Genomic DNA, 19,839 nt, shown 5'->3' on the forward strand with positions numbered 1-19,839 from the left:
AACATATTTTTTATTGTAATTTTTATTGCAATAACAAATAGATGGGAAAATGGAGCGTGGAGATGATGATTGAGCAATAAGCTCGTTGCTCGCTATTGGTGGTGTAGGCATGATTTTGCTCATGATCATGCCATAAGCTTGATAGTAGTTGGATTCTCACCATGCTGAATAAGAGTGCCAAGTTGCTTGATGATAGTGCCCATGTTAGCATCATCACAGATAATTAGGGGGGGATCAATCCCCCCTAGTTAGCTAGCTGCTTAATGGTAGTGTCCATGTCAGCATTATCATTGATAATTAGGGGGGATCTATCCCCTAATTCTAAGGTTATTGACTTTGAGTTACTCTTAGTAGTAGCATCCATTATCAGCCTCCGCACCACCTATATAGAAAAGCTACCTACACAAATATTTTCTCCATTAAACATTTCAATTAAACACTAATCAACTCTAATGGTAAAAAATATCAAATGCACTATTTGAAATGGGGCATCATTCTCATAGATCCAACAAAGTGATTTTTTGTTGTTGCAATTGGAAAACTGAATCACAAAATTTAGCGCTATTGTTCTCTAGTGCAAGGACTTTATGTGTCAACCAAGACAAGATATTCCCTAAAATCAAGCACAATTATGTGTAATACGATGAATTTTTGCTTACTTTTAACCTCAATAGTTAGTGCTAGAATATTGTACTACACAACATTGTAAAAAGGATAATATATTTTTTCAATTGAGCAAACTAATATAGTTTTAAATATTAGTACATATATGTCCGCCAAATGCTACATACTGACTCTCTTGGTCTCACACATGCCAACATAGGAAGTTAGCATGTATAACTTATGCGATGCTAGGCAATAATCTTGAGAGGCTACTAGAGTGGTTGTGCCAGAGATGTGTTGGGTTTATTAGTGCTATCTGTGCCCATGGTGGTAGACTTTGTTTTTGAGCTTCCAACAACAAACAGGCATAGGAGATGCCAACTCATTTCTACACCTCTGAGCTTCTTTCTAAGCGAACTTGATGTGTTGAGTAAGCCACTTTTATGGTTTTTTATTTTGGGTATTAAAATTTATACTATAAGGTACATATCTGGTTTTGTCCAGCTATCTATTCAATTCATGCTGCTTCTCAACACACCAAACTAAACTTAGATATAATCTTATTACCCAAAAAAAGTCGCACTAATGAAAAAAAGAACACTAAACTAATGACATTGAACTAAATTTACTTCAATAAAACATATCATTAGACCTCAAATATTACCCAAAAAAATCAAGTTGCATTGACAAAGAAAAGACACTGAACTAATGACATTGAACTAAATTTACTTCAATAAAACATATCATCAGACCTCGAATATTACCAAAAAAAAACAAGTTGCATTGACAAAAAAAGGACAATTAATGATAGCTGGCTGAAGCCACATCTATAACAAAGCACATACAATATCAAATGTGACATAAAAAATATAAAATAAAAATCGTTGGCAAATTTGACAAAACTAGCTTTGATTGACTCCCCCCAAGAAATACAATGTCTTGGATTATGTAAGATAAAAAATCACCCATGCCTTTTGTTAACAAACAAAAACAGGGTAAACAATATATACCTAATATATATATAGCTATAGATAATTATTCATGTTTCTAATGAAATCGTTTGCAATGAAAAAAAACCTGCAAACTGTATGCAATGGACTCGCAAATAAAATTTTAACCTTAGATTTGATTTTCTGAATTCTTAAAATCCACAGAATTGTAGACATTTTAATTTTGTTCAAAAGTCTGCAATAAAAAAAAAAACCTTCAATTTGAGAAAAATGGACAAAATGTGGCAACTCTTCTTCTTCTTTTTACTGAACACAAATAAATATTACACATTCCAACGTTTCTAGCACTGAGAGCTAGGCGGAGACATGAACGGCGAGGCGGGAAGCTCGTCGGAAGAGGAGGGCGTTGCAGATGAAGGCTTCCAACCGCAACAACAGGGCGAGGAGGGAAACGAAGGCAGCAAGGCCAGCGCGCACACACTCTCAGAAGCAGGCACTGCGGCCTTCGAAGAAGAAAACTTAGCAGGAGGAGGATGGGTTGAAGATGATGATGAAGACGAAGAGCAAGAGCAGGAGGGAGAATGGCACAAGGAGGCCTTCCGGCAGCGTCTTTTCAAGAGGTTTGCTGAGGAGCCCATCAAGCTTAGGGTTCACGATGTGAAGATTCAAGGAAACCTGCGCACCAAGGACCCTGTCATTGAAGCAGAATTCGAGCAGGTCAAGAATGTGCAGACCTCTCATGATCTTCTGCAGGAAGTTGCCCTTGCCAGTGCTCGCCTTGAAAGTCTGGGCATCTTTGAAGACTGTGTCATCTCGCTTGAGCCGGGCCCGGTCGAGCTTCTTGGCACTGCCAACGTTGTTGTGGATGTGAAGGAACCTGAGACTGTGTATTCCGGTGATGTCGGCATCTACTCCAAGCCAGAGGTTGGGTTTTTTGAGTGTTGCTTCATGTGCCCTTATGTAGTAGTGGTATATCGGAAGGCAAGGAAAATGAGATCACCCTAATGTGATTGGCAGCATAAACATCTTTTCCAAGCCCAAGGTAGGGGATCACCTTAGCTCAAGGTAGGGTTTCTGAGTGTTGCTTTTGTGTCCCTTTAGCCCCTTTATGCATTAGCGGAGTCCGAGCATAATGCAATCACTTCAATGTAGTGCTGCTCAACCAGTCCATCATGGTAATCATCTTAACAATGTTAGAATATACAGCGGAAATGATAACCAAACTTGGGTTGACAAGAGCAAGTAGAATGCAGAAAATAGACAGCACAAGAAACACAGAGAAATAGGTGTGTAAACTCTTCTCTATACACAAGATCCCGCAAATAAGTGAATGAGAAAGTGGTGGGGGGCATGGGGCCTATTTATATGCCCCATGCATGCAGTCGCCCAGGCTGGTGGCTCTCCACGACTGCATGAAGCAGTCGGCCAGCAGTAGAAAACTCCACGATTGCATAAAGCAAGTCGGCCAGCAGTAAAATACTTCACGCTTGCTGATTGGGCAGTTGGCCAGCCACACGACTGCTGAATGGACAGTCGGCCAGCCACCAGAAGCTCCTGCCAACATCTGGCATCCATCCACACCACCGAACAATGGGAAAAAATACGAGGAGTGAGGAAAAATGATAAAACACCTATATAGGGCGGGCACACCCACAACAGAGGCCCTGGTGTATAAATATAGACAGGAGATGACTTCTAACACCCCCTCTCAGCTCCTGGCTGTGAAATCAACCCAAGGGAGCTGGAGTGCCGCTTGAGCGTAGCCTGAGGTAGAGACTTTGTGAAGAGGTCCGCCGCATTGTCCTCTGTCGAACAATAAAGTAGCAAGATGTCACCAGCCAAGATCTTCTCATGTACAAATTGATACTGTATCTCTATGTGCTTGGTCCGGGCATGGAAGACCGGGTTCCGAGCAATAGCTATACAACTCTGGTTATCGCATTGGATGACTGTGGGCTCCTTCTGTGGAAACCCAATCTCGCCTAGCAGTCTCCGCAGCCACACAACCTCACAAGCAGCACTACAAGCAGCCCGGTACTCTGCCTCTGTCGAAGAGAGGGCAATAGTTGGCTGCCTCTTGTTGCTCCAAGAAACTGCTCCTGAGCCGAGGGTAAAATTGTATCTTGAAGTAGATCTCCTCCCCAATCTGAGTCACTCCAACCTTGGAGCCTGACTGGGCAAGAACGGTCCGAATCGTGGACATCCGTGCTGTCGGTGCAAAGGTATCCTCGTAGTCTATGCTTGGCCGCTGAGCATAACCTTTAGCCACTAGTTTGGCTTTGTGTTTGTCCACCGACCCATCAGACCATAGAAACATGGGACGGGGAACGGGACGGGGACGGGGCAAAAGGCCGTCCCAAGGACGGTGAAAAAAACGGCAATCTGAAAACGATTGTTTTTTTGCAAATTTTTTTAACACACTTGATTTACACTTAGAAACCAAGACATTAAGCACAAAATTGCACCAAAAAGAGGAGAAATGCATAGTCGTATTAGCAAAAAACTATAATGGGGCGCCGATGGCGTGATAAACAAAAGCGAGTGTACAATCTAAACAAAAATGCCAAATGGCATAATGAAAGGCCCAAGGAGGGTGTACACTCAAGGCAAAATGACTAAGTGCCAAGATACAAGATTGCTAGCAAAAAAGTGGGGCAAGAGTCGAGACTCGAGACTCTAGACTCAAGAGACTAGGCAAGAGGCTGAAAAGGGTGAAGATCAATCGTGACCTCCTCAGTGAAGTCCTCCATAGGCTGGTCCTCAAGTGGAGGGGGAGGGGGAGGTGGGGGGGACAATGCCTCGGGCACAACCTCAAGCTCCTCTAAAATCTCGGCCCTCTGCTGATCAGAGAGATGTGGGTCCTGCTGTGCCTGCTCCCATTCGGTGAAAGGATCTGCCTTCTTTGTCAAGCCCTTGCAAAGCATTCGCAAGTTGGCACTGACAAATACCAAATCATTTGCACGCTGTACACCAAGGCGGTTCCTCTTCTTAGAGGCAATGTGGCTATAAACTAACCAGAGTTGCTCTAGGCAACTGCTACTGCAAGCCTGCGAGAGTACGCGCACAGCAAATTCCTGCAACTTTGGAGTTTCCGCACCATAATCCTCCCACCAAAGTGCAGACCCTATCTTGAAGCGGTCCGCCTGTGCATCTGCCAAACCAAAAGCCCTCCGCTTCTCTCTATAAATCTGCAATTGGTCCTTGATTGTGCGGCGATCCTCCTCACTAGTGTAAAGGCGATCCAAGGTTTGTCGAAGGCCTTTGCTCACCTCTTTGTCCTTGTGTTGTCCCTTGCCTTGAAACTTAGGATCAACAATGCAGGCAGCAGCATGGAGGGGAGAGTGGTAGGCTTGCCACCTTTTCAAACATAGGGATTTGACCTGTTTATAGTGAGGCTTGACTCTGAACATTGCTTTTAGCTTCTCTGTCATGCGATCCATTGCCTCGTACACTTTGCCAATGCATGGTTGAGTGGAATCCACTACCCTAAGGAGATCAATAATCAGTTGCACCATCTCCACAAGCGCCTGGCCTCCTCCCACCATGCCGCATCGTCCGCCCTTTCCTTGCAAAATTTGCCGACCGTCGTGGAAGCCTTTGAAGTGCGTGCAAACTCATCACTGAGGAAGAGTCCCCTCAATGCCCCGCTACATGTACACAAGCGGCCTAGCATGAGAAAGTTGAATGCAAACCTCGTCTCGGAATACTTAAGAAGAGAGAGGCTTGACTTCTTGGAAAACTCGTGCTGCACCCTTTGATGGTTGAGGACAAAGGTCACTATTTTGTTGGCACCCTCAATGACAGGTGCAACCCAATCCAAGGCCCCTATGTCTTTGATAAGGTTGTTGAGGCAATGGGCCATGCAAAAGCACACGGTGATGCAAGGATAAGTTGCTTGGAGAATTGTCCCCGCCGCCCTATTTGCCGGTTCTCCATCCGCACATATGGCAATGACATTCTCCGTCCCCACCGTCTCTAGTGTTGTTGCCCACTCCGCAGCAAGTATCTCGGCACTCTTCCCCGTCTCGGAAGCATCATGGGAGTCGACAAAGTATGTCTCCCCTCGTGAGTAGGCAACAACTCCATGGATGGAGCGCTTTCTAGTGTCACTCCACCCATCAACGACGAGGGTAACACCATTTTCAGCCCATTGCTCTTTCATGTGGTTGGCCGCCACCTCCACGCTTGCCGTCTCCTTCTCAAGGAGAGAGGTGCGGATGGTCTCCGAAGAGGGGGGAACATAAGAGGGTCCATACTCCGCTATCAATTTGCACATGGCCCGAAAGTATGGAGATCTATCCAAAACACGATATGCAAAACACAAACAAAATTCAGATTTTTACCATCATTTAGTCTTTTAGTCTTTAGAGCATGATATTTGAATAGTACATGAGCAACCCTACGGCCTAAAGTATAAACGCATAATACATAATAGTATAAATATTAAATAATAATACATATGCATAGTGCCAAGGACTTACCATGCCGCCTGAAATGCTATGTAGTCATGAAAGAAGAATCGTGCCACCGCCATGTCCACCTCCTCTTTCAATTGAGGGTTCCAATTCTCATCAAGAGTACTTTGGCGTCCCTGGGAAGCGGATGCCTCTCTTGATGAACGAGGTACATGCGGCGTTGATGTCCTCACAAAGGATGTGGGGTCGACGGCCACTTGAGGATTGCGTTTTGCCAACTCGGCCGCCTCATAAACCACAAGCTTTTCAAGGAGCTCCTTCTTCTTCTCGGCCGAAACCTCCTTGCAAAATTGCACTTCGTTGCCGGGCTCATGCAAGAAGTGAGCACGCACTTTGTGGGCACCGCCGGTTCGCTTGTAGCCGCAAAGCTTACATACCCATGGTCTTGAACCACCCCCTTGACCGTATTGCGAGCACTCTACCTCATCCCACCAACTCCATCGATGTACGGCGGGCCTCCTTCTTCGTGATGGAGCGGGTGTTGAAGTGGTGGAGGCGGCGGCGGACCCGGGTTGAGGAGAGGAAGGGGTTTGAGAAGAGGATGCCATAGTGATAGAGTAGAGCTTGAGATGGATGGTAGAGCTTGAGAAAGAGTCAAGACGGAGAATCGGGATGGAGATGTTGGAGAAGGAGAGCTTGGACAATGGAGAGGGTGAGCTTGGAGAGGGAGAGCTTGGATGTTGGAGAAGGAGAGCTTGAAGAGGGAGAGCTTGGATGTTGGAGAAGGAGAGCTTGGAGAGGGTGAGCTTGGAGAGGTTGGAGAGGGTGAGCTTGGAGAAGGAGAGCTTGGACAATGGAGAGGGAGAGCTTGAGCCTTGGGTCTTGGAGAGGGAGAGCTTGGAGAGGAGAGGGCTTGAGGAGAGCATGGAGGTAGAGGTCTCTTATATAGAAGAAGAGGGGAGCCATGTGGGAGAGAGAGACTCGAGAGAGAAGCTTTGGAGGAGTGGCGCAAGGGCCAAACGGTCAAGACAGATAGCCGTTGGCGCCCCGCCAACGGTCAAAAATACCGCCAACGGTCTGTTTGACCGTCCCTGTACGGACAGGGAACGGCGTTCCCGGGACGTTCCCGGAACGCGTTCCCGGCGTCCCCACTTCGCCGTCAGGTTTTCGTCCCCGCTTTGCCGTCCCGCGGACGTCCCACGCGCTCCCCGTCCCTAGGGTCCGTTCCCCCCATCCCATGTCACTATGCATTAGACGCATATTTGGTCTTAAAGACCCATTTGACACCAATGATTGACCGCTTCGACGGCCTTGGAACCAACTCCCAAGTGTTGTTCTTCTCGATGGCATCAAGTTCCACCTGCATGGCTTTCCTCCAAGTATCTTGTGAGAGGGCTTCTTTGACAGAAGTGGGCTCCTTGTCCCGCATAATACGAGACATCAAAGCATAGTTCACCTGAAAAAGCTCCGCTGTATTGCTTTTATCTCGGACTCTGTGTGATCTTCGAGGGCCGTCCTCTGTGGTCCACTCGGAGGGTAGCTCCGTGACACCTGACTCCCGAAGGGTGTCTAACAACCACCTAGGTACTCGAACAGATCGTGGAGCCTCCTGTGGTCGCGCGGGCTCTACTCCAGCTGCGGGCTCAACCTCCTTTGCTGACTGAGGGTGATCAATTGGAATGATGGTCTGGGAATCATCATCAGACTCCTCTGGATCTCCAAGAAGTGGCGGCTCCTCGACAGTGGATATTGGAACATGCTCGTCAAAGACCACATCCCGGTTGACAACAATCTCGTTCCTATCTGGATCATACAATCTGTATCCCTTGGAAAGAGAATTATACCCCACAAATACAAGCTTGCGGGACTTGGAGTCAAGCTTCCCCTTGTGCTTCTTCGGAATATGTACATATGCGTCACTCCCAAAGACACGGAAGTGCGAGACATCAGGTTTCCTGCCAAAGTATGCCTCAAATGGAGTCATATGGGCTACTGAAGTCGTCGGAGATCGGTTGAGGGTATGGACAGCCGTTGCCACAGCCTCTCCCCAAAGTGGACAAGGAAGATCACGATGCTCCAACATGGTCCTCGCCATCTCCACCACAGTCCTGTTCTTGCGTTCGACAACTCCATTCTCCGAAGGCGATCTTGTATTGGCCAGTTCCCTTTTGATGCCATGATTTGCACAAAATCTAAGAAATACAGTTGAGGAGAATTCACCTCCTTTATCAGCCCTGAGAGTCTTTACCTGAAATCCAGACTCTTTCTCCACCATCACGTGCCAATCCTTGAACCGAGCAAAAGCTTGGTCCTTCTGGGAAAGAAAGTAGACCCACGTGAATCTGGTACAATCATCAACAAGCAGCATAAAGTAGAGAGATCCTCCCAAAGATGGTGTCTGCTGAGGTCCACACAAGTCAGTGTGAATCAACTCCAATGGTTTGGAAGCCCGCCTGGAAGCCTGCTTCGGAAAGGATTCCCCGTGCTGCTTACCACGTATGTAAGAACTGCAACGCCCTTGCATACTGCCAACATTTGGCAAGCCAACCACCATCTGGTCTCGGAAAGCTTGCCTCAATGCATCCACATTTAAGTGGCCAAAACGAAAGTGCCACAAATCTCCGACTTGAGAACCTGTCAACGAGGAGAGTGAAGAGAGCTTGTAGATACCATCCTCCACACCGCCTTCCCAAACAACCTGGCCAGTCTCATGATCCCGTAGAGCAACTGAATGCTCCTCAAATTCCACCCGAAAGCCAGTCTTGCATACTTCATGCACTGACAGAAGATGAAAACCCAGAGCAGGGACATAAAGAACACGGGAAGCATGCTTGCCCCCCTTTCCGTCGGGAATAATCTCCATCCGGCCCTCACTATGTATCGGAATAGTGGAGTTGTCGCCAATAAAGATGCGACCCGACTGCCGTTTCAGATCCAGAAAGAAGTCACGGGAGGGAGTCATGTGCCTGGAAGCACCACTGTCAAGAATTCATTCCCGGGTATCCTTCGCGGTGAAGCCAACTGCCTCCTCGCTCCAAGATAATGAAGCGTCGGAGTCCATCATCTCTAAGTGCACAAATGTCGGAGTCTTTGCAGCTGAGGCTGAGGAATCAGCTCTTCCCTGTCCGCTTAGGACACTTCTTCCAATAGTGGCCTTTCTTGCCACAATCATTGCAGGATCTTTCGGCCTTCAGCTTCTCTCGTTCTGAGTCAAGCTTCTTCTCAGAAGACTTCTCCGGTGAAGCCTTCCCTTTGCCCTTGTTGTTATTCCGGCCTTTCGACCGTTGGCCAGTTAAGGCCTCTGAACCGCCACTGTGAGGAGGGTTCGTGAAACGTTCCTCCTGGTCCAACCATTGGCACAAGCTCCTCCCAGGTAATGGTGCTGAGCCTGCCACTCGTAATCAACGAGGGAACCTCAAGAGTTGGCTATTGCTTATTTGAAAAGCCGTGGCGATGTTGTTTCCGATGATGAGGGCAAGTGGGCCTTAACCTCGCAGGTTATCCGGTGAAGGGAATTTTGATGATGTTGTGAGAGGGCATGCAGCCCGCACCAATGATGTGAGAGCATGCAGCGGGAGCAAGTGATGTAAGTGGGCATGCAGCCCAGACAGATGTTATTGGGGGGCATGCAGCCTGAGAAGATGATGTACATCGACATGCAGCTCGAGTGGATGATGAGGGTTTTCAGCCCATATGAGAGATGCAGAAGATCTTCGTGCACTGTCGGCGATATCTCCACCTTCTAGGTATGTTCCTGCTCCTAGAGTTCCATTCAGAGTGGAGGGCAGAATACCGAGCAGGGAAGTGGGACAGCAAAGTGATGGCCATGTCTTCAGATGATATCTCTTTCCCAGCTTGTAGGACTTCCTGCTGAAGGGCCTGTAGCTTGTTAATGTGTTCCCGCATCGTCGAGGACTTTGCAGGGTTCGTAACCCGCATCTGCACTTCCAAGGAGATTTGTTTCATGGGTGATACCCTGTTATAAAGAGAAGCCAAGTGCTCCCATATGCCTCTCGCCAGCGTCATGTGCTTTACATGATTGATCACTTGTGGTGTGCAGTTGAGGAAAATAAATGACCGGACCCTGGCGTTGACACGATCCCACATGTGTGCCTGTGCCTCTTGGTCCTTCCTCATTGACAGTAACTCCCCTTCCTCTGCTTCCGGCCGTGGAACCCCGATGATGATGAAATCAGCAAGGTCATATGTCTCCAGCACAGACTCCATCATGACCTTCCAGATGCCGTAATTGGACCCGTCCAAGTGACGGTCCACTGGGAACGTGGGGAGAGTCGGAATCTTCACGCGCTTCTCAGCCATCTCTAGTAAATCTGCCATCGCGGGGAGTAAATTGAAAGGGTGCGTGGGTGGGAAAAAAAATCTCTGAAACTTGCAAGTGGCTGTCCAGCACCTTAGCCCGCCTTCCTCGTGCAACTTCTCTTCCCGAACAGTCCAAAACAGTCCACCAATCAGCAACCTAACGCTCCCCCTCTTGCTCAGAAAACTCCCAAGATCTATCACGAGCCTAGGGCTCTGATACCATGTCAGAATATGCAGCGGAAATGATAACCAAACTTGGGTTGACAAGAGCAAGTAGAATGCAGAAAATAGACAGCACAAGAAACACAGAGAAATAGGTGTGTAAACTCTTCTCTATACACAAGATCCCGCAAATAACTGAATGAGAAAGTGTTTATATGCCCCATGCATGCAGTCGGCCAGCGCTGGTGGCTCTCCACGACTGCATGAAGCAGTCGGCCAGCAATAGAAAACTCCACGACTGCATAAAGCAAGTCGGCCAGCAGTAAAATACTCCACGCTTGCTGATTGGGCAGTCGGCCAGCCACACGACTGCTGAATGGACAGTCGGCCAGCCACCAGAAGCTCCTGCCAACATCTGGCATCCATCCACACCACCGAAAAATGGGGAAAAATAGGGAAAAAATACGAGGAGTGAGGAAAAATGATAAAACACCTATACAGGGCGGGCACACCCACAACAGAGGCCCTGGTGTATAAATATAGACAGGAGATGACTTCTAACAAACACCTTATTCTGGTGGTGAAAATAATTTTAGCTCCAGTTAAGGTTTTTAAAATCTTTTCCAAGCCCTGAGATAGTCTTTTTGATTGTTGCTTCAGACCACCTTACTGTATTGCCTTAGTCATCTTAACACCTCAATGTGTGACCATGGCATCTTTTTTGAGCTTGAGTTAAGGTTCTCTTATCTTTTTCTCTGAACTGGTAGGACCCAGGTCATTGTAACCAATGTAACACCTTAATGTGGTGATGATAGCATCTTTTCCAAGCTGGAGTTCAGGTTATTTATATTTTCTTTTTTGCTAAATCTGGTTCCTAGTGTCGCATCATGTACCAATTTGATTGTTGATTAGTACTGGTTATTTTGAAACGTTGGAGCCAGACAATCACCCCAAATGTATGTACTATGTAGTGCTTTCTAAGCAGTGGGCCATGGTAATCATGTTACGGCATTTTTTATAATATATGTACTGTATATTCGTTTGAAACCAGTAGGCCATGTTATTCATCTCAAGTACGTAATGTGGTGATGAAGCCTGAGGTAGGGTCTTTTCCCCCTGTTAATTTCACCAGAGCTGGCTTGTAGTGTCACGACTCAAGGCATGCATTGCTTATACAGAACTCGTATATGTTGCTAAGCAGTCTCCCTAATGTTTTACTTCTTAACCAGTAGGTCATTGTCATCCTGTAAACATCTGAATACAATGACAATGATAGCCTGATTTACGGTGCCTTTCTTCTTTTCTTTTGCTAAATCTATATTTTGGTTATCAGTGTTGCTTCAGCTCGTTTATGTTCAAGCTAAGCTAAACATCTTTTCCATCTGATTATCTTTATGTAGCGCTTCTTAACTATTAGGCCATGTTTGTTTCAAGTTCAAGCCAAACTGCTTCTCCATCTGGTCTTATTAATGTAGTATTTTTGAATTACTAGGCCATGTGTTTATCCAAACGCAGTTGCTTCACAACAGAAATTTCAGAAGCCCACAAGAACACAAGTGTTGCATGTTTAAAATATATTTTTTTTCCCTTTTGAGGAATTAACAAGAACAGAATATGGCTTTGCTTGTTTGCTTTGTTTGATTGTTTTAAAGGTTTTTGGGGGTTTTCTTACTAAGTTTTTTCTCTTTTTTAATTTAAAAAGAAAGGCTGTAGCCTTTTTTTTTGGTTTATTTGATATATACTGAGTTTTTCAATGTCCAGCTTCCGAGTATGCTTGCATGCTCAAGGAGCTCTGTTTCAATGGTCTGTGGCTGTTGAGAAACTTGTATGTCCCATAGGATTGTCTTATGTTCGAGAACATAAAAACTTGGACATATGGATGGATCCGATGTATGCTGCCTTTGCATTTGTTTGTACTATGTTGCTTATATTACTTTATTTTTGTGTGATTTGCAGACCCGGGGCTGTACGTGTGAAGGATCCATAAAGTGGAAGAACCTGCTTGGATATGCGGAGACTTGGGACAGTACAGGGAGTTATGGCTGGGATGGTACAACAGAAATGAGTGCTGGACTCTATTATCCCAGGTTCAAGGGTTTGCCAGCTGCTTTGGTAACTCGTGCCTCCATATTCAATCAGGATTGGCAGAAATATTCCTCATTTACAGAGCGGCTTGTGGGGCTTTCTGCTGGATTGGTAACGGATAAGCATCATGATCTCAGCTACAATCTTACATGGCGGACCTTGGAAGATCCCGATCACATGGCATCTCGCTCCATCCGCAGACAGTTAGGACACTCTCTGCTTTCATCTATCAAGTACACTTTCAAGATTGATGAGCGGGACTCGGCCTTGAGGCCAACCAGGGGTTATGCTTTAAGATCAGCTATTCAAGTTGCTGGTATTGGACCTGATAGTAAGCTGCTACGCTTTGTTCGCCAGGTTTGCAGCTCCTGCTAGTTCTCAGAAACTTCTTGCAGCTGTAGTTATGTCTGAATCTAGAGCTAAGTTGAAGGGCTGCTTAGGTGATTACTGATATTGGCCATTAGTTGTTGCAGCTCCTCCATGTTAAATTGTGCGGAGTGGGGTCCTTGTAACATGATTTTGGTCCCAGTATGTTGATTCAAGATTTATCTAGTTAGTTTTCATGCAGGAGAGTTCTTTAGCCTTGTGAATTCGACGATGGCAAAGCAAGTCAAAGTGATCTACAAGCTAATCATCACATCCTTGGCGTGGATTGGCTATGGGGTAGGGTTGGCTCTTTTTTTTTTTTTGGCCAAGAAAAGATCCTTCCATTAGTTACAAAAGATAGCCTTCTCTCATAGAGCGGCCAGCCGGAGGAGAAGGATCTCTCCCCCTTATGATCACTTGTTTCCCGCCCTTATATGAGGCGAGTTTGTATTTAGCTCTTTGTGGCTGTTTTTCTCTTTAACTAATTGAAGGATCTTTTTCCCGGGAAAAAAAAAGAAAGATTAGCTGAGACTCCCCCCCCAAAAAAAAACAGCCGAAATGGTTAAGTACATGACCCAGTCTCAATCATGGGAGACAAGAAAATGAAAGGGCACAAATAGGGGCTCTTCCTCGCTGGCTGGCTGCTCTCGGGGAAAGGCTATCTCATACAATGGGGGGGAAGGGGGAGTAGCCAAGGAACCTTGCTGTCCCTGACCCTGAGGAAAGGACCGCTGCTCCAAATTTGCAGAAAAGCCTCTTAGTGTTTTTGCATATGCTCAGAGCCGCATCGAAGCTTCTCCCATCGGCCATAGAGGGTGTGTATGCTGTCCGTCCATATGCTCCTTATGGACTCAGCGGGTGGCATGGTAGTTGTTGGGTATTCGAAGTTTCTTGTGTGTGAACGCTTCCTATGAGTGTTAGTGTGTGTGAACACCTCCTAGAGGTGAGAGTGTGTGAACAGGGGCTTAAGTAAGTAAGTAGTGATGTCATTGGTTTAGCCAAGTGTCACTGCTGCATGAGTAGAGTGTTGAGAAAGATGAGGCATTCAGCCTATAAAAGCATGTACTTGGTGCATTATCATTTTGTATGTGACTGGATCGAGTTGGGACTTTTTCAGCTGGCCTACTATTCTACCAAGGAAAATGTGGCTGATCTCTTCACCAAATCACTTCCGAGAGCTACTTTGGAGGTGTTACTTTAGCGTGCTTGTATTGGACTGCCCCTTTGGCGCTGAAGAGGAGGTGTTGGACTATATATCATAGAGGGTCTACATACACCTTTTCATGCTTGTACTGGTCATTTTATGAGACCCTGCATTAGCATATTTTAGCAGATATTATTTAGGAATTTTCTACCATTTTTAGGCTTTTTATAGCATTTTTATGCTACATGATAGTTGTTAGCCTGCTACAACTGGTCGACCAGCTCATAGGAGGGATATATAAGGGTGCACTCATTTTCTATCTCATTCTTGCATATCTGCTAGAGGTCATTGGGTGTAGAAACAGTCTCTTATGCTTGTAAGTACCTACGGGCTTCCCTCGTGCTCATTTTCAGCAATAATCAATTGTTCCCAACCTTCTACAATTTGTGGTTTGGGCCTACAACCTGTGATTGCTCTTTCTTTCAAATGGAGCCACCATCTTTAGCAGGATTGACTTAAAAGAGTGGTTACCATCAAGTCAGGATTGTTCCCGAGGACATTTACAAGACTGTATTGAGGACAACATTTGGACTTTATGAGTATTTGGTGATGCCTTTTGGTCTTACCAATGCCCCGGCTACCTAGCAGTCATCTCTTATCTGTACCATATTACTCAGTAGGGAGTGAGGATCTCTGTTGTGGGTGTGCCCGCCCGGTTAGGAGCTTTCTCCATTTTTCCTCACTGTCCATGTTTTTTCCTAGTTTTGCTAGGAGTAGGGAGACTGTTTATGCTGGCCGACTTGATCTATCACTAGCTAACTGATGTTCTACTGGCCGACTGGACATATTCCAATCGTGGGCCCATCAGGGGTCTGTCGGTCTAGTTGCTATTGGCCGACTGGCTACCCTTCTTGTATATATAGCATGCCTTGCCCCCCCCACCCATTGTGTACCGGATTCTGCTGTATGTAGTAGAGTCTATACCACCCTCTCCTCTCTTTCATTTCTGTACTTCTGCTCTCAGTACTTTGTCTCATTTCCGTTGCCCATTTTGACATGGTATCAGAGCCCCAGGTGGCTTGAAGCCGATTGGAGAATTTCTTGGCTGTTCGGGACATGGAGAAGCAGGTAGAAGGAGGCCATGATTGCTGGACAACCACCTTGCATAGCAGTTGCAGCCTCCTCTTCCTCTTCATTTTTTTTCCCACCCACCGTCCCTTCACAAGACCTTGTGAACCCATGAGATGGCTGACATTCTTGGTGGACCGACAGTTGGACCAAACCAACTATGGCATCTGGAAGGTAATGATGGAGTCTGTCTTTGTCAAATCCCCACGGATCTTCCCTCGTGATCGATCTTGGTTCGAAACTCGAATCCTGCAAACAAACGAACAACCAAACAAGCAAGGGGGTGTAGGCCTGACTCACCTCCCAACCATGACAGCTGTGGGCAAGCCCACAGTCTTGGCTGTCCCCACCGAGCCACGAGCTGAGCTAACTAGGATGACGTCCCATACACAATGGAAAGCGGTACACAAAGAAGAATCCATTATATTTCCAAAATCAATTGTATTTACAAGAGGTCCCTGAGAGGGATGGATACAATCACCTAAAATACTATACTTGGTGTCCCTATGCTGAAAAGAAAAAATATGACTAGACCAATCTATCTGGACGTCAAGAGTCTTAAACCACTCAATCCCTAATAACAAGTCTACATTTTCCAGATGCATGACATAGCATTCCAGAGTGTCTTTGTAGTCCTGAATCTGGATTGGAAGCATCTCCTGTTGGGGTAAAGGCATTATGCCCACCCTTGTAGTGTGTACAAGCCCATAAGTTATAGTACATAGTACACTTAGTACTTTTAATGTACTAAGTGCACTATCATCTATGTGTACTAGTGCAATATACATGTGTGATAGGGGAGTCACACACTCACTCAATGCTTGAGTTGACTTATCCCCACAACTCTCTCTCTCTCTCTCTCTCTCTTCTCTCTGTGTGTTTGTCTCTCACATAAAAACCTAACCCTAATTAATCTCCCATTCAACTGGTATCAGAGCCCTGGTTTTAGGGTTTTGTTCTCAAGGGTGCAGAGCTGGAAATCGGCGTAGAAGAGCTGCAAAACGACCTCATGTGCTGTACGGACTCTTGTGTGCTGCTGTGCAGACCTGGTAACCCCGGTTGCCTCGCTTCTTCAGCCAAGTCGTAGGCAGCGTGAGCAGCTTGCAGCAGGCGTTGGTCGCTAGTCGGCTGGCTACTAGGCGTGAGCAAAGCACTCAAACACGGCAACGTTGAGTCGGCGGCAACAAACAACGTTGAGTCGGCGGCAACAAACACGGCAACGTTGAGTCGGCGGCAACAAACAAGGTTGAGTCGGCGGCAACAAACACGCGACGTGCGATGGGCGCCGTGCTGTAGGTTCGTGCGAAGCTGGAGGAGTCTACGCCGTGCGTCGTCGACTCGATAGCATTCCAAGTCCTTTTCCACGTAAGCTTCGTACGCCTTGGAGAAGGTGAAGAGGAGCGAAGCGAACTTGCCCAGTGGAACTCCTCGCCTGTCATTTTGTCTCCACGTCTTCTGCAGCATGCCTGAGGAGAGCTACGCACTTACGCTTCTGTGTATAGAAGCTCCAACCAGCTGCAGTTCATCTGCACAGATTTTCAGCAGCAACAGCATCAATACAGCAGCACCAAATTCAACGCCCCCTTTCTGCAACATTAATCAGAGAAATTCAAAAATTAAGAGGTATTTGCTTCAATTCTTTGGGAATTTCTTATCAATTCAATCAATTGAGCAGGTATAGGTGCAAATTGCTCAAATTTTGAGCGAAATTGGCAAAATTGGGTGACATTGGTCACAATCAGGATCAATTTGCAGGAAATTGGATGTCAAAATTTGGGGCTTTTGATGTATTTGTGCAATTGGGCATTCATACATGCTGTATGATGTGAGAAATCGCACATTCGGGCAAAATTGCAGCAAATTGCAGTGCAAATCAAGGGGCTTTTGTGCCGATTGGATTGATTTGCATGCAGGCACTCGCATTTGATTCTTTGGGCAACGTGTTGATGCCTGACAAGCACTTAATGTGCTTGTAAATCAAGGGGCTTTCATGTATTGGATGTATATGTGGCCAGGGGGAAGCATCGTGAAGACTCTGGATGCCTTCATGTGCGTTAATGTACCATGTATGATCAGAAATTGATCTTAAATCAAGGGGCTTTTCAAGATTTTATGCTTGTTGAGCTTGGCAAAGCAGCAGGCAAGACTTTTATGCTTTGAATCCTCATAAATCCACTTGCAGTCAAGGGGCTTTTGCTCAATTTCAGTCCGGGACTGTTGTATGCAGTGGTGGGGACTGTAAAAGTCTGATTTTCACTCATTTGGACAGCCAAGAGAGCATTTATTGCTACTGTACCTGCTGGTACAGATTTGGTACAGCTTTGTACAAGTTTTGGCATGGCTGCACATTGATTTGAGTGAGCAAAAATCTCAATTTCAGCTGCTGTACTTGCCGGTACAGGTTTGGTACATCATTGGTGAGCACTTAGTACTGCTGTACAGTACTTTGAAAGGGGAACAGAGCACATTTAAGGTGCTGTCCTAAATCTGCAGCAACCAGATTTTGGTGATTTCATCACATACAGTGGGAGTAGAGTTGCATTTGTGCTTCCGCAGTGGGAGATAAAGCTTGGGAGAACAACTGTGAGCACTTTGTGTGCTTTTGGTGCAGTGTTTGCACATTTTGCAGGGAGTCAGGCATTGACAGGTTGCATATTGCTATGGCAACCACAGGTGAGAGCTCTTCATTGCTTCACATCAAGAAGCTTGAAGGCTCACATAATTATGATATTTGGCAAACCCAGTGCTATAATGTGTTGCTCCAGAAGAAGCAGCACAAGCCCATCAAAGAAAGGGGTGTAATGCCCGCTTCTCTTACTGCTGAAGAGTGGGAAGATATGGATGAGCTAGCAAGATCCACCATCATGTTGTCTGTGTCAGACACTTTACTTTTCAGCATTCGTGAAGAGAAGACAGCTTGGGAAATGTGGCAAAGATTGCAGGACTTGTATGCCCAGCAAAGTGCCTCAAGCAAAGTGTATTGGTTGAAGAAACTCATAGGTCTTCAGATGAAGGAAGGGGCGTCTATGGCAGCCCATCTAAATGAGTTTAATGGTATTGTCAGCCAAGTCATTAATCAAAAGTTGGCAATGGACAATGAGTTCAAAGCCACTTTTCTCTTATGCACTTTGCCAGAGAGTTGGGACACATTCAGGACAGCCACTAGCAATTCGAATGCTATGCTGTCATATGCAGATGTTGAGGGTGCTCTTCTTCAAGAAGAGATGAACAGGAAAAACAACTCTGTTGGAAAGTCAAATGCAATGAATGCACGTGGGAGATCCCAGCAAAGGGGTAAAAGCCAAGAACGGGGAAGGAGCAAGTCCCGCTCCAAAAAGGACTTGGAATGCCATTATTGTGGCAAGAAGGGACACATCAAAAAGCAATGCTACAAATGGAAAAATGATCAAAAGGAAAAGGGAAAAGGCAAAGACAAAGACAAAGATGAAGCCAAAGATGTAAAGCCAAAGGGCAAAAGTGGAGTCAAGATTGAAGAAATCAATGTGTCACATGCAGGTGACAGTGAGGATGAGGTCCTATTCACGTCTTCACTTGATGCCCATTCACTAATTACAGGAGATGGTCATGGTATGCACTCATGGATCATTGATTCAGGTGCCTCCTTTCATGTCACAGGTTGCAGAGACTTGTTTGTCAGGTATACTGCTGGCAATGAAGGAGTAGTTTATTTGGGTGATAACCATGCATGCAAGATTCTTGGCAGAGGTGATGTGAGGCTTGTGTTTTCAGATGGCTCACAGCTTATGCTCCATGATGTCAGGCATGTGCCTGAGATCAAGAAGAATCTGCTTTCTACTGGACAGCTTGATGATGCTGATTATGTTACCACATTTGGTCGTGGAAAGTGGAAAATTAGTAAGGGCTCACTGGTTGTTGCCAGAGGCTCTAAGATGGACACTCTTTACTTCATGCATGCAGGTGTTTGTCACCATGCTAATGTAAATGCAACCGAGCTGCCGGAAATCTCTATGTGGTATAGCCGGTTGGGACACATGAGTGTCAAAGGAATGGAGCAATTGTCTCGTTTGGGTTACTTGCCTTCTCTAAAGTTTTCAAGTTTTCAGTTTTGTGAGCATTGTATATATGGCAGGCAACTCCAGTGCCCCCACAAGAAAGCTCTTGGACAGAAAGATGCTCAGTTAGAGCTTGTGCATACAGATGTATGTGAGATGCCTCAGCTTTCTTTGGGAGGGGCAAAATATTTTGTGTCTTTTATTGATGATGCCACACGCAAGGTGTGGGTCTATCCTCTTCGTTTGAAGAGTGATACATTCTCAGTGTTTGAGAAGTTTGTTGCTCTTGTTGAGAATCAAACTGGCAAAACACTGAAGGCTTTGCGTTCCGACAATGGTGGAGAGTATATGTCCAAACAGTTTCAGGACTTTTGTGATGCTAAAGGCATCAAGAGGGAGCTCTCTACTCCTTATGATCCTCCACAAAACGGGACAGCAGAGAGGATGAACAGGACCATTCAGGAGAAGGTCCATTCTATGTTGTCACATGCTGCGTTACCTCATGGTTTTTGGGCTGAAGCTGTTATGACAACCGTTCATCTTATAAACAGGTCACCTAACACGAGGCTTGGTGGGAAAGTGCCAGAGGAAGTATGGACAGGGAAGCCTCCGTCATACAAGCACTTGAGTGT

The 19,839-nt window shown here is 46.0% G+C and overlaps 1 protein-coding gene across 1 annotated transcript in view; it reads left to right on the forward strand.

Moving 5' to 3' along the window:
* Positions 1–1,851: 1,851 nt before the first annotated feature.
* LOC147635279 (uncharacterized) overlaps positions 1,852–19,839 on the forward strand; it is a 34,648-nt gene continuing 16,660 nt past the window's right edge. Inside the window, exons 1-2 of the mRNA XM_086802517.1 lie at positions 1,852–2,477; positions 12,407–12,892. Of these exons, the coding sequence (XP_086658643.1) occupies positions 1,920–2,477; positions 12,407–12,892 (1,044 nt within the window). The 5' untranslated portion in view covers positions 1,852–1,919. The remainder of the gene's footprint in view (positions 2,478–12,406; positions 12,893–19,839) is intronic.

This window comes from Cibotium barometz, chromosome 9 (assembly GCF_041138505.1).
Source record: "Cibotium barometz isolate CiBa-2024 chromosome 9, ASM4113850v1, whole genome shotgun sequence".
Lineage (NCBI taxonomy): Eukaryota > Viridiplantae > Streptophyta > Polypodiopsida > Cyatheales > Cibotiaceae > Cibotium > Cibotium barometz.